The 15,625-nt window shown below is 42.4% G+C and overlaps 1 protein-coding gene across 1 annotated transcript in view; it reads left to right on the top strand.

Annotated features, from left to right (window-relative positions):
• The window catches only part of LOC308701303 (limbin-like), a 61,045-nt gene that overhangs the window by 9,971 nt on the left and 35,449 nt on the right, over positions 1-15,625 (top strand). Inside the window, exon 9 of the mRNA XM_081383516.1 lies at positions 7,274-7,461. Coding sequence (XP_081239642.1) covers positions 7,274-7,461 — 188 coding nt within the window. The remainder of the gene's footprint in view (positions 1-7,273; positions 7,462-15,625) is intronic.

Genomic DNA, 15,625 nt, shown 5'->3' on the forward strand with positions numbered 1-15,625 from the left:
AATGTATTGAGGTCCTAGGCCATTGAATGATTTATATACCAGTAATAATACTTTAAAATCAATCCTAAATTTAACTGGGAGCCAGTTTAAAGACTTGAGGACTGGTGTGATGTGTTCATATTTTCTGGTTCTGCTCAGAACCCTGGCGGCAGCGTTCTGTATGAGCTGCAACTGTCTTATGGTCTTTTTGGGAAGGCCAGTGAGGAGTCCATTACAGTAATCCACCCTGCTGGTGATGAAAGCATGCACACGTTTCTCTAAGTCTTGACTGGAAACAAAGCATCTAATTCTTGCAATATTTTTCAGATGATAGTATGCTGATTTAGTTATTGCTTTGACATGACTACTGAAACTAAGGTCTGACTCTAGTGTCACACCAAGATTCCTGACTTGATGTTTAGTTGTTTGACCCCTGGAGTGAAGGTATGCGTTCACCTTGAGAACTTCATCTTTGTTTCCAAACGCAATGACTTCAGTTTTGTCTTTGTTTAACTGAAGAAAGTTTTGACACATCCAACTGTTGACTTCATCAATGCATTGGCACAGGGAGTCAATGGGGCTGTAATCGTTAGGCGATAGGGCTAAGTAGAGCTGTGTGTCGTCTGCATAGCTGTGGTAAGAGATCTGGTTCTTTCTCATTATTTGGCTCATTGGGAGCATATACAGGTTGAACAGGAGTGGCGCAAGAATTGAGCCTTGAGGGACTCCGCATGTCATGGATGTCCACTCAGACTTATGGTCTCCTATACTCACATAATAACCTCTCCCATCTAAGTATGACCTGAACCATTTTAGAACTATCCCAGAAAACCCCACCCAGTTTTCCAGCCTGTCAAGAAGTATGTTATGATCGACAGTGTCAAATGCAGCACTGAGGTCGAGTAACACCAGCACCGATAGTTTGCCTGAATCAGTATTTAAGCGAATATCGTTTATTATCTTTATGAGCGCCGTCTCTGTGCTGTGGTGCGGTCGGAAACCAGACTGAAAATTATCAAAGTATCCATTTGAGTTTAAGAATTTGTTCAGCTGGTTGAAGACAACTTTTTCAATGATTTTGCCTGTGAATGGAAGATTTGAGATCGGTCTATAGTTGCTTAATATGGTCTTATCCAGATTGCTCTTTTTCAGGAGGGGTTTGACAACAGCAGTTTTAAGGGAGTTTGGAAAACTTCCATAGAAAAGTGAGGCATTTACCACTTCTAGGAGATCTGCTTCTAAACAGTCTAACACACTTTAAAAAAAAAGATGTGGGAAGTGTGTCAAGGGCGCAGGTTGATGTTTTAAGGTGCTGTACGGTTTCTTTCAGAATTTTGCCATCAATTTCTTCAAAATCAGACATAGTAACTACTTTCTCAGGTGGTCTGATCTGTCTGACCTCAGTGCAACTCAAGGATGTGCTGATCACCTTTCTAATATTATTGATTTTCTCAGAGAAAAAGGTAGCAAACTCACTACACTTGCTGTCGGAGAGCATTTCACTGGGAATCTGGCTTGGGGGATTTGTTAGTCTGTCGACAGTAGCGAAGAGATTTCGAGTATTATTTAGGTTTCTGTTTATGATATTGGAGAAGAAAGTCTGTCTAGCTTTGCCTAGTTCCATATTGAAAGCACGAATGGTGTCTCTATAGATGTTATAGTGGATTACAAGTTTTGTCTTTCGCCACATGCGCTCTGATTTTCTGCATTGTCTTTTCATAATTTGCACTGCTGTTGAGTTTCTCCTAGGTGCTTTTTGTTTACCATTCTTCCTGACTTTCACAGGAGCAATATCATCAATTACATTTTTAACCTTCGAGTTAAAAGAATCAAGGAGAGAATCAACCGAGTCAGCAGATATGCTTGGTGTTAAGGATATGGCCTTCATAAATAGTACACTAGTGTTCTCATTTAGGCATCTCTTCTTGAAAGACACAGATCTAACTTCAATGGCAGGAGAGATCAATAAATCAAAGAAAATACAGTAATGATCAGACAGTGCTACATCCTTAATATCATTCAATGAAATGTTTAGACCCTTACTGATAAGTAAATCTAGAGTGTGTCCACGATTGTGTGTGGGCCCATGTACATGTTGAATCAGATCAAAAGTTTTTAAAACAGTATTGATTTCTTTTGCCATATTATTTTCTGCATTATCTATGTGAATGTTAAAATCTCCAGCAATAGTGAAACTGTCAAACTCTGAGGAAATTATTGATAACAGTTCTGTAAAGTCTTCAGCAAAGGCTGAAGAGTATTTTGGAGGCCTGTAAATAGTGATAAGTAAAATCCGTGGAGCACCTTTTAACACAATACCCAGATATTCGAAAGACGGGTAATTACCAAATGATATTTGGTACGAGCTGCGCCCATAGACTTTGGTGGTAGTGATGTTTTTCTGGTTGATATCTGGGGGCTTCCAGCGAATTGGGTTCCAGCATACACTAGTTTTTCCATTTTCTCTGAGAAACACATCAATGGGGATGTAGGAGATAGTGATAGCGGTGAGAGTGGCTGTGGTGTTAATGGAGGCTGTAATATGCTGTCTTGGCTTTCCTGGTTGTGTTTGGGTGCTGAATCTGTTGTTACTGGTGGCTGTAATGTACTGTCCTTGCTTCCCTGGTCATTCTTGGGTGCTGAATCTGTTGTTATTGGAGGCTGTAATATGCTGTCCTTGGGAGCTGAATCTTGTGACATTTCTAATATGTCACAGTCTGACTCTGGTGAGCTCAGTGGGCAGGGCTCAGCTGAAGTTGTGTCCGTGAGCAGAAGTTGTTTTGGCTGCATGGTGTTATCATTGTCTTTGTGAGATGTGTCAGCCGCATGTCCATTCAAGTCCTGAAGTGAAGTCCTGTGGTCATTCAAACTGTGTCCAGGTGAGTGTGTGCCATTCTGGTTGATTGGATTGGCAGAAGGATGATGAAGGGAGAAAAGGATATTGTCCTTTAGCACTCTTGAACCCAGTTTGTTTGGAAGATGGCCATTTTGTTGAAACAGTGGCCTCTGATTCCAGAAAAGGTTAAAGTTGTCTATGAAGTTCACTCCTTTTATATTACAGGTTTTTTGCAGCCATGAATTAAGCCCAAGCAACCGTGAGAACCTGTTACTTCCTCTAGCTGGAAGTGGTCCACTGATGAATGTTTGTACTTTCAGTCTTTTGAGTGTTTCAAAAAGTTCATTGAAATCCTTCTTAAGCTGTTCTGACTGCTCTTTATGGATATCATTCTTCCCCACATGTATGATGAGTCGATTTGCTGTCTTATGTTTCATCAAAATGTTTTGAATTTCTCTGTTTACGTCAGAGGTTGTTGCTTGTGGAAGGCAGCATGTAGTTGTATCTTTCGAGCTGATATCTCTGATCGTAGAGTCCCCAACTATCAATGTTTTGACCTCGGCTGCGCTCTGAGCTGAGTGCCGCTGTCTGCTTGACCTTGAGCGCCTGTTGGTATCAGAGTGAGCTCCTGTCACGGGGCGAGTGAGCGAGAGACGAGGATTCAAGTGCAGAGGAGATTTAATTAACAAACACAGACAAAAATACAGAAAACTCAGAACTCAGATAATCAACAGACAGGAACATCAAAGACAGGGAACTCGGACAACGAACCAGCACAAGACTACAAACACAAGGAGGCTAAATAGGGGAACAAACAAAGGAGGGTAACGAGACAGACAGGTGGGACAAATTAACCAATAATCACATAACAAGATGGGAGGGGCTAGACAATAGACAGGAGAGCACATGGCACAAAACAACAAACACCCATGTGCAGCACAAGACTGGACAGACATGTGACATTACCCCCTCCTTAAGGAGCGGCTACCAGACGCTCCACAAGACTCGGACGGGACGGGAGGGACAGACCAGGGCGGGACGGGAGGGACAGACCAGGGCGGGACGGGAGGGACAGACCAGGGCGGGACGGGAGGGACAGACCAGGGCGGGACGGGAGGGACAGACCAGGGCGGGACAAGGGGAATGGACAGTTCAGAAATCCAGGGCGGGACACAAAGTTCGGGAGTCCAGGGCGGAGACGACCCCTCGGGCGGCCAGGGCGGAGACGACCCCTCGGGCGGCCAGGGCGGAGACGACCCCTCGGGCGGCCAGGGCGGAGACGACCCCTCGGGCGGCCAGGGCGGAGACGACCCCTCGGGCGGCCAGGGCGGAGACGACCCCTCGGGCGGCCAGGGCGGAGACGACCCCTCGGGCGGCCAGGGCGGAGACGACCCCTCGGGCGGCCAGGGCGGAGACGACCCCTCGGGCGGCCAGGGCGGAGACGACCCCTCGGGCGGCCAGGGCGGAGACGACCCCTCGGGCGGCCACGGCGGAGACGACCCCTCGGGCGGCCACGGCGGAGACGACCCCTCGGGCGGCCAGGGCGGAGACGACCCCTCGGGCGGCCAGGGCGGAGACGACCCCTCGGGCGGCCACGGCGGAGACGACCCCTCGGGCGGCCACGGCGGAGACGACCCCTCGGGCGGCCACGGCGGAGACGACCCCTCGGGCGGCCACGGCGGAGACGACCCCTCGGGCGGCCACGGCGGAGACGACCCCTCGGGCGGCCACGGCTCGGGCACTGGAACTGGCACCACCGGCTCGGGCACTGGAGCTGGCACCACCGGCTCGGGCACTGGAACTGGCACCACCGGCTCGGGCACTGGAACTGGCACCACCGTCTCGGGCACTGGAACTGGCACCACCGTCTCGGGCACTGGAGCTGGCACCACCGGCTCGGGCACTGGAGCTGGCACCACCGGCTCGGGCACTGGAGCTGGCACCACCGGCTCGGGCACTGGAACTGGCACCACCGGCTCGGGCACTGGAACTGGCACCACCGGCTCGGGCACTGGAACTGGCACCACCGGCTCGGGCACTGGAACTGGCACCACAGGCTCGGGCACTGGAACTGGCACCACAGGCTCGGGCACTGGAACTGGCACCACAGGCTCAGGCACTGGAACTGGCACCACAGGCTCAGGCACTGGAACTGGCACCACAAGCTCCGGTTCAGGAACAGACAAAGACACAGACAAAGACACAGACACAGACAAAGACAAAGACACAGACAAAGACACAGACAAAGACACAGACAAAGACACAGACAAAGACACAGGAACAGACACTGGCTCCGGCTCAGGAACAGACACTGGCTCAGGAACAGGAACAGACACCACCGGCTCAGGAACAGGAACAGACACCACCGGCTCAGGAACAGGAACAGACACCACCGGCTCAGGAACAGGAACAGACACCACCGGCTCAGGAACAGGAACAGACACCACCGGCTCAAGAACAGGAACAGACACCACCGGCTCAGGAACAGGAACAGACACCACCGGCTCAGGAACAGGAACAGACACCACCGGCTCAGGAACAGGAACCACCGGCTCAGTAACAGGAACAGACACCACCGGCTCAGGCTCAGGAACAGACACCACCGGCTCAGGCTCAGGAACAGACACCACCGGCTCAGGCTCAGGAACAGACACCACCGGCTCAGGCTCAGGAACAGACACAGGCTCGACGGCGGCCATCTTGTCAGAGGACACAGGCTCGACAGGTGTGACGTGGACACTCTCGGCGGCGGCCATCTGGTCAGGGGACACAGGCTCGGCAGACGTGACGTGAACACTCGCGGCGGCGGCCATCTTGTCCGAAGACACAGGCTCGGCAGGCGTGACGTGAACAGGCTCGGCGGCGGCCATCTTGTCCGAAGACACAGGCTCGGCAGGCGTGACGTGAACAGTCTCTGTAGCGGCCATCTTGTCCGAAGACACAGGCCCGGCAGACGTGACGTGAACAGACTCGGCGGCGGCCATCTTGTCCGAAGACACAGGCTCGGCAGGCACCACCGGAACTGGGACCACCGGAACAATTATGGAGGGAACCCTTCTCCTCCTCCTGTGTCTTGAGACCACCGGAATTGGGACCACCAGACTCGGAACCACCGGAACTGGGACCACCGGAACTGAGACCACCGGAATAGTCACAGAGGAGGTCTTCCTTCTCCTCCTCCGTCTCCGGACCACCGGACCACCTCCTCCGATCTGATCACCGTCTGACATGGTGCTCTCCTCCTCCAAAGTCCTCTGAACACATCTGGAGAAATATTCAAATAGGGAAATGGAATTTCCCTTCTCCTCCTCTGAAGAAAAAATCTCACTCCGCTGAATCCACATTTTGGGCTGGTTCGTTCTGTCACGGGGCGAGTGAGCGAGAGACGAGGATTCAAGTGCAGAGGAGATTTAATTAACAAACACAGACAAAAATACAGAAAACTCAGAACTCAGATAATCAACAGACAGGAACATCAAAGACAGGGAACTCGGACAACGAACCAGCACAAGACTACAAACACAAGGAGGCTAAATAGGGGAACAAACAAAGGAGGGTAACGAGACAGACAGGTGGGACAAATTAACCAATAATAACATAACAAGATGGGAGGGGCTAGACAATAGACAGGAGAGCACATGGCACAAAACAACAAACACCCATGTGCAGCACAAGACTGGACAGACATGTGACAGCTCCTGGCTGTCTGTGTTCATCCACATTTAACAAATTTGAGCATTCCTCATTCAATAATACTTCAAATCTGTTCTTAAGATGAATAGGTTGTGGAAGACGACCAGTGTTTGTAATCCTTGTAGCTGTGTATGGTGTAGATGAAACTATTTTTGCCTGAGAGAGTCTAATGTCTCTATTTTTGGGTTTTGCCCCCTCTTTGAACCAACGGTTTGTAGGTCGATCGGCTTGTTTCTCTGCACTAGGTATGTTCTGTTGAGGAGCATTAAATTCATGACACTCACCGGCTGTGCGCTGTATTTGTCCTTGATGAAACTCTGTTGTGGGTTCCGTCTGGTTTGATCCTACCATTAGCTTTGTTTCAAGAACTGTAATCCTTTGTAAAAGTTTTTGGCAGTTAGTACAGCAAGTAGAATCAAAAGGACGCATTTTCTCTTATCCTTGTGAATGTTTTCTCTTCCGCCGGAATGTAAGCAGTTCAGTTTTCTCTTCCTCGGAATGTAAGCTTCAGTGAATTCTGAAGGAATGAAACTAATTCTGCTTTTTTATAGTAATCCAAGCGTTCTGAGCACTGTGCTGATTCACTGAAGTTAAAATTAGGTGTTAAAATTAGGTGATAAAATGTAATAATAACGAAAGCGATAGAGCAAAGTGCGGAGCAGTAGGCAAAAGCGTCCGAACAGTAGCAAAGCAGGAAGTAGCGTAATGGCGTAGAAATAGCGTAATGGCGTAGAAATAGCGTAATGTGTAAAGTGTTGTGTGCAGGTGAGTGTGTGTGTGCTGCAGACGGCGCTGGCTCGTTCGCAGATGCAGGCGGTTCAGGAGAGTCTGCAGAGGCGGGGTCAAGCGGCGGCCCGAGAGCTCAGATCCACTCAGAGCCTCATCCGACTGCAGCATCAGCAGGAGTTACAGGACCAGACACGCTCCAGAGACGCCTTCAGACAATACTGCAGGTTACTAACACACAACACTTCATTAATACTCATTAATCTCACTCTTCAGACAATACCGCAGGTTACTAACACACAACACTACATTAATACTCATTAATCTCACTCTTCAGACAATACTGCAGGTTACTAACACACAACACTTCATTAATACTCATTAATCTCACTCTTCAGACAATACCGCAGGTTGCTAACACACAACACTTCATTAATACTCATTAATCTCACTCTTCAGACAATACCGCAGGTTACTAACACACAACACTTCATTAATACTCATTAATCTCACTCTTCAGACAATACCGCAGGTTACTAACACACAACACTACATTAATACTCATTAATCTCACTCTTCAGACAATACCGCAGGTTACTAACACACTACACTTCATTAATACTCATTAATCTCACTCTTCAGACAATACCGCAGGTTACTAACACACAACACTTCATTAATACTCATTAATCTCACTCTTCAGACAATACCGCAGGTTACTAACACACAACACTTCATTAATACTCATTAATCTCACTCTTCAGACAATACCGCAGGTTACTAACACACAACACTTCATTAATACTCATTAATCTCACTCTTCAGACAATACCGCAGGTTACTAACACACAACACTTCATTAATACTCATTAATCTCACTCTTCAGACAATACCGCAGGTTACTAACACACAACACTTCATTAATACTCATTAATCTCACTCTTCAGACAATACCGCAGGTTACTAACACACAACACTTCATTAATACTCATTAATCTCACTCTTCAGACAATACCGCAGGTTACTAACACACAACACTTCATTAATACTCATTAATCTCACTCTTCAGACAATACCGCAGGTTACTAACACACAACACTTCATTAATACTCATTAATCTCACTCTTCAGACAATACCGCAGGTTACTAACACACAACACTTCATTAATACTCATTAATCTCACTCTTCAGACAATACCGCAGGTTACTAACACACAACACTTCATTAATACTCATTAATCTCACTCTTCAGACAATACTGCAGGTTACTAACACACAACACTTCATTAATACTCATTAATCTCACTCTTCAGACAATACTGCAGGTTACTAACACACAACACTTCATTAATACTCATTAATCTCACTCTTCAGACAATACCGCAGGTTACTAACACACAACACTTCATTAATACTCATTAATCTCACTCTTCAGACAATACCGCAGGTTACTAACACACAACACTACATTAATACTCATTAATCTCACTCTTCAGACAATACCGCAGGTTACTAACACACTACACTTCATTAATACTCATTAATCTCACTCTTCAGACAATACTGCAGGTTACTAACACACAACACTTCATTAATACTCATTAATCTCACTCTTCAGACAATACCGCAGGTTACTAACACACAACACTTCATTAATACTCATTAATCTCACTCTTCAGACAATACTGCAGGTTACTAACACACAACACTTCATTAATACTCATTAATCTCACTCTTCAGACAATACCGCAGGTTACTAACACACAACACTTCATTAATACTCATTAATCTCACTCTTCAGACAATACCGCAGGTTACTAACACACAACACTTCATTAATACTCATTAATCTCACTCTTCAGACAATACCGCAGGTTACTAACACACTACACTTCATTAATACTCATTAATCTCACTCTTCAGACAATACTGCAGGTTACTAACACACAACACTTCATTAATACTCATTAATCTCACTCTTCAGACAATACCGCAGGTTACTAACACACAACACTTCATTAATACTCATTAATCTCACTCTTCAGACAATACCGCAGGTTACTAACACACAACACTTCGTTAATACTCATTAATCTCACTCTTCAGACAATACCGCAGGTTACTAACACACAACACTTCATTAATACTCATTAATCTCACTCTTCAGACAATACCGCAGGTTACTAACACACTACACTTCATTAATACTCATTAATCTCACTCTTCAGACAATACCGCAGGTTACTAACACACAACACTTCGTTAATACTCATTAATCTCACTCTTCAGACAATACCGCAGGTTACTAACACACAACACTTCGTTAATACTCATTAATCTCACTCTTCAGACAATACTGCAGGTTACTAACACACAACACTTCATTAATACTCATTAATCTCACTCTTCAGACAATACTGCAGGTTACTAACACACAACACTTCATTAATACTCATTAATCTCACTCTTCAGACAATACCGCAGGTTACTAACACACAACACTACGTTAATACTCATTAATCTCACTCTTCAGACAATACTGCAGGTTACTAACACACTACACTTCATTAATACTCATTAATCTCACTCTTCAGACAATACCGCAGGTTACTAACACACAACACTTCATTAATACTCATTAATCTATGTCTTCAGACAATACCGCAGGTTACTAACACACTACACTACATTAATACTCATTAATCTCACTCTTCAGACAATACCGCAGGTTACTAACACACAACACTTCATTAATACTCATTAATCTCACTCTTCAGACAATACCGCAGGTTACTAACACACTACACTACGTTAATACTCATTAATCTCACTCTTCAGACAATACTGCAGGTTACTAACACACTACACTTCATTAATACTCATTAATCTCACTCTTCAGACAATACCGCAGGTTACTAACACACAACACTTCATTAATACTCATTAATCTATGTCTTCAGACAATACCGCAGGTTACTAACACACTACACTACATTAATACTCATTAATCTCACTCTTCAGACAATACCGCAGGTTACTAACACACAACACTTCATTAATACTCATTAATCTCACTCTTCAGACAATACCGCAGGTTACTAACACACAACACTTCATTAATACTCATTAATCTCACTCTTCAGACAATACTGCAGGTTACTAACACACAACACTTCGTTAATACTCATTAATCTCACTCTTCAGACAATACTGCAGGTTACTAACACACTACACTTCATTAATACTCATTAATCTCACTCTTCAGACAATACTGCAGGTTACTAACACACAACACTTCATTAATACTCATTAATCTATGTCTTCAGACAATACCGCAGGTTACTAACACACTACACTACATTAATACTCATTAATCTCACTCTTCAGACAATACCGCAAGTTACTAACACACTACACTACATTAATACTCATTAATCTCACTCTGCAGACAATACCGCAGGTTATTAACACACTAAACTTCGTTAATACTCATTAATCTCACTCTTCAGACAATATCGCAGGTTACTAACACACAACACTTCGTTAATACTCATTAATCTCACTCTTCAGACAATATCGCAGGTTACTAACACACAACACTTCGTTAATACTCATTAATCTCACTCTTCAGACAATACTGCAGGTTACTAACACACTACACTTCATTAATACTCATTAATCTCACTCTTCAGACAATACTGCAGGTTACTAACACACAACACTTCATTAATACTCATTAATCTCACTCTTCAGACAATACTGCAGGTTACTAACACACAACACTTCATTAATACTCATTAATCTCACTCTTCAGACAATACCGCAGGTTAATAACACACAACACTTCATTAATACTCATTAATCTCACTCTTCAGACAATACCGCAGGTTACTAACACACTACACTTCATTAATACTCATTAATCTCACTCTTCAGACAATACCGCAGGTTACTAACACACTACACTTCATTAATACTCATTAATCTCACTCTTCAGACAATACCGCAGGTTACTAACACACAACACTTCGTTAATACTCATTAATCTCACTCTTCAGACAATACTGCAGGTTACTAACACACTACACTTCATTAATACTCATTAATCTCACTCTTCAGACAATACTGCAGGTTACTAACACACAACGCTTCATTAATACTCATTAATCTATGTCTTCAGACAATACCGCAGGTTACTAACACACAACACTTCATTAATACTCATTAATCTCACTCTTCAGACAATACCGCAGGTTACTAACACACTACACTACATTAATACTCATTAATCTCACTCTTCAGACAATACCGCAAGTTACTAACACACTACACTACATTAATACTCATTAATCTCACTCTGCAGACAATACCGCAGGTTATTAACACACTAAACTTCGTTAATACTCATTAATCTCACTCTTCAGACAATATCGCAGGTTACTAACACACAACACTTCGTTAATACTCATTAATCTCACTCTTCAGACAATATCGCAGGTTACTAACACACAACACTTCGTTAATACTCATTAATCTCACTCTTCAGACAATACTGCAGGTTACTAACACACTACACTTCATTAATACTCATTAATCTCACTCTTCAGACAATACTGCAGGTTACTAACACACAACACTTCATTAATACTCATTAATCTCACTCTTCAGACAATACTGCAGGTTACTAACACACAACACTTCATTAATACTCATTAATCTCACTCTTCAGACAATACCGCAGGTTACTAACACACAACACTTCATTAATACTCATTAATCTCACTCTTCAGACAATACCGCAGGTTACTAACACACAACACTTCATTAATACTCATTAATCTCACTCTTCAGACAATACCGCAGGTTACTAACACACAACACTTCATTAATACTCATTAATCTCACTCTTCAGACAATACCGCAGGTTACTAACACACAACACTTCGTTAATACTCATTAATCTCACTCTTCAGACAATACTGCAGGTTACTAACACACTACACTTCATTAATACTCATTAATCTCACTCTTCAGACAATACCGCAGGTTACTAACACACAACACTTCATTAATACTCATTAATCTCACTCTTCAGACAATACCGCAGGTTACTAACACACAACACTTCATTAATACTCATTAATCTCACTCTTCAGACAATACCGCAGGTTACTAACACACAACACTTCATTAATACTCATTAATCTCACTCTTCAGACAATACTGCAGGTTACTAACACACAACACTTCATTAATACTCATTAATTTCACTCTTCAGACAATACCGCAGGTTACTAACACACTACACTTCATTAATACTCATTAATCTCACTCTTCAGACAATATTGCAGGTTACTAACACACAACACTACATTAATACTCATTAATCTCACTCTTCAGACAATACCGCAGGTTACTAACACACTACACTTCATTAATACTCATTAATCTCACTCTTCAGACAATACCGCAGGTTACTAACACACTACACTTCATTAATACTCATTAATCTCACTCTTCAGACAATACCGCAGGTTACTAACACACTACACTTCATTAATACTCATTAATCTCACTCTTCAGACAATACTGCAGGTTACTAACACACAACACTTCATTAATACTCATTAATCTCACTCTTCAGACAATACCGCAGGTTACTAACACACAACACTTCATTAATACTCATTAATCTCACTCTTCAGACAATACTGCAGGTTACTAACACACAACACTTCATTAATACTCATTAATCTCACTCTTCAGACAATATTGCAGGTTACTAACACACAACACTACATTAATACTCATTAATCTCACTCTTCAGACAATACCGCAGGTTACTAACACACAACACTTCATTAATACTCATTAATCTCACTCTTCAGACAATACCGCAGGTTACTAACACACTACACTTCATTAATACTCATTAATCTCACTCTTCAGACAATACTGCAGGTTACTAACACACAACACTTCGTTAATACTCATTAATCTCACTCTTCAGACAATACTGCAGGTTACTAACACACTACACTTCGTTAATACTCATTAATCTCACTCTTCAGACAATACTGCAGGTTACTAACACACTACACTTCGTTAATACTCATTAATCTCACTCTTCAGACAATACCGCAGGTTACTAACACACAACACTTCATTAATACTCATTAATCTCACTCTTCAGACAATACCGCAGGTTACTAACACACAACACTTCATTAATACTCATTAATCTCACTCTTCAGACAATACTGCAGGTTACTAACACACTACACTTCATTAATACTCATTAATCTCACTCTTCAGACAATACTGCAGGTTACTAACACACTACACTTCGTTAATACTCATTAATCTCACTCTTCAGACAATACCGCAGGTTACTAACACACAACACTTCGTTAATACTCATTAATCTCACTCTTCAGACAATACCGCAGGTTACTAACACACAACACTTCGTTAATACTCATTAATCTCACTCTTCAGACAATACTGCAGGTTACTAACACACAACACTTCGTTAATACTCATTAATCTCACTCTTCAGACAATACCGCAGGTTACTAACACACTACACTTCGTTAATACTCATTAATCTCACTCTTCAGACAATACCGCAGGTTACTAACACACTACACTTCGTTAATACTCATTAATCTCACTCTTCAGACAATACCGCAGGTTACTAACACACAACACTTCATTAATACTCATTAATCTCACTCTTCAGACAATACCGCAGGTTACTAACACACAACACTTCATTAATACTCATTAATCTCACTCTTCAGACAATACTGCAGGTTACTAACACACAACACTTCATTAATACTCATTAATCTCACTCTTCAGACAATACCGCAGGTTACTAACACACTACCCTTCATTAATACTCATTAATCTCACTCTTCAGACAATATTGCAGGTTACTAACACACAACACTTCATTAATACTCATTAATCTCACTCTTCAGACAATACTGCAGGTTACTAACACACAACACTTCATTAATACTCATTAATCTCACTCTTCAGACAATACCGCAGGTTACTAACACACAACACTTCATTAATACTCATTAATCTCACTCTTCAGACAATACCGCAGGTTACTAACACACAACACTTCGTTAATACTCATTAATCTCACTCTTCAGACAATACCGCAGGTTACTAACACACAACACTTCATTAATACTCATTAATCTCACTCTTCAGACAATACCGCAGGTTACTAACACACTACACTTCATTAATACTCATTAATCTCACTCTTCAGACAATACCGCAGGTTACTAACACACAACACTTCGTTAATACTCATTAATCTCACTCTTCAGACAATACCGCAGGTTACTAACACACAACACTTCGTTAATACTCATTAATCTCACTCTTCAGACAATACTGCAGGTTACTAACACACAACACTTCATTAATACTCATTAATCTCACTCTTCAGACAATACTGCAGGTTACTAACACACAACACTTCATTAATACTCATTAATCTCACTCTTCAGACAATACCGCAGGTTACTAACACACAACACTACGTTAATACTCATTAATCTCACTCTTCAGACAATACTGCAGGTTACTAACACACTACACTTCATTAATACTCATTAATCTCACTCTTCAGACAATACCGCAGGTTACTAACACACAACACTTCATTAATACTCATTAATCTATGTCTTCAGACAATACCGCAGGTTACTAACACACTACACTACATTAATACTCATTAATCTCACTCTTCAGACAATACCGCAGGTTACTAACACACAACACTTCATTAATACTCATTAATCTCACTCTTCAGACAATACCGCAGGTTACTAACACACTACACTACGTTAATACTCATTAATCTCACTCTTCAGACAATACTGCAGGTTACTAACACACTACACTTCATTAATACTCATTAATCTCACTCTTCAGACAATACCGCAGGTTACTAACACACAACACTTCATTAATACTCATTAATCTATGTCTTCAGACAATACCGCAGGTTACTAACACACTACACTACATTAATACTCATTAATCTCACTCTTCAGACAATACCGCAGGTTACTAACACACAACACTTCATTAATACTCATTAATCTCACTCTTCAGACAATACCGCAGGTTACTAACACACAACACTTCATTAATACTCATTAATCTCACTCTTCAGACAATACTGCAGGTTACTAACACACAACACTTCGTTAATACTCATTAATCTCACTCTTCAGACAATACTGCAGGTTACTAACACACTACACTTCATTAATACTCATTAATCTCACTCTTCAGACAATACTGCAGGTTACTAACACACAACACTTCATTAATACTCATTAATCTATGTCTTCAGAC

This window comes from Scardinius erythrophthalmus, assembly GCF_964197995.2.
Source record: "Scardinius erythrophthalmus genome assembly, chromosome: 13".
Taxonomy (NCBI): domain Eukaryota; kingdom Metazoa; phylum Chordata; class Actinopteri; order Cypriniformes; family Leuciscidae; genus Scardinius; species Scardinius erythrophthalmus.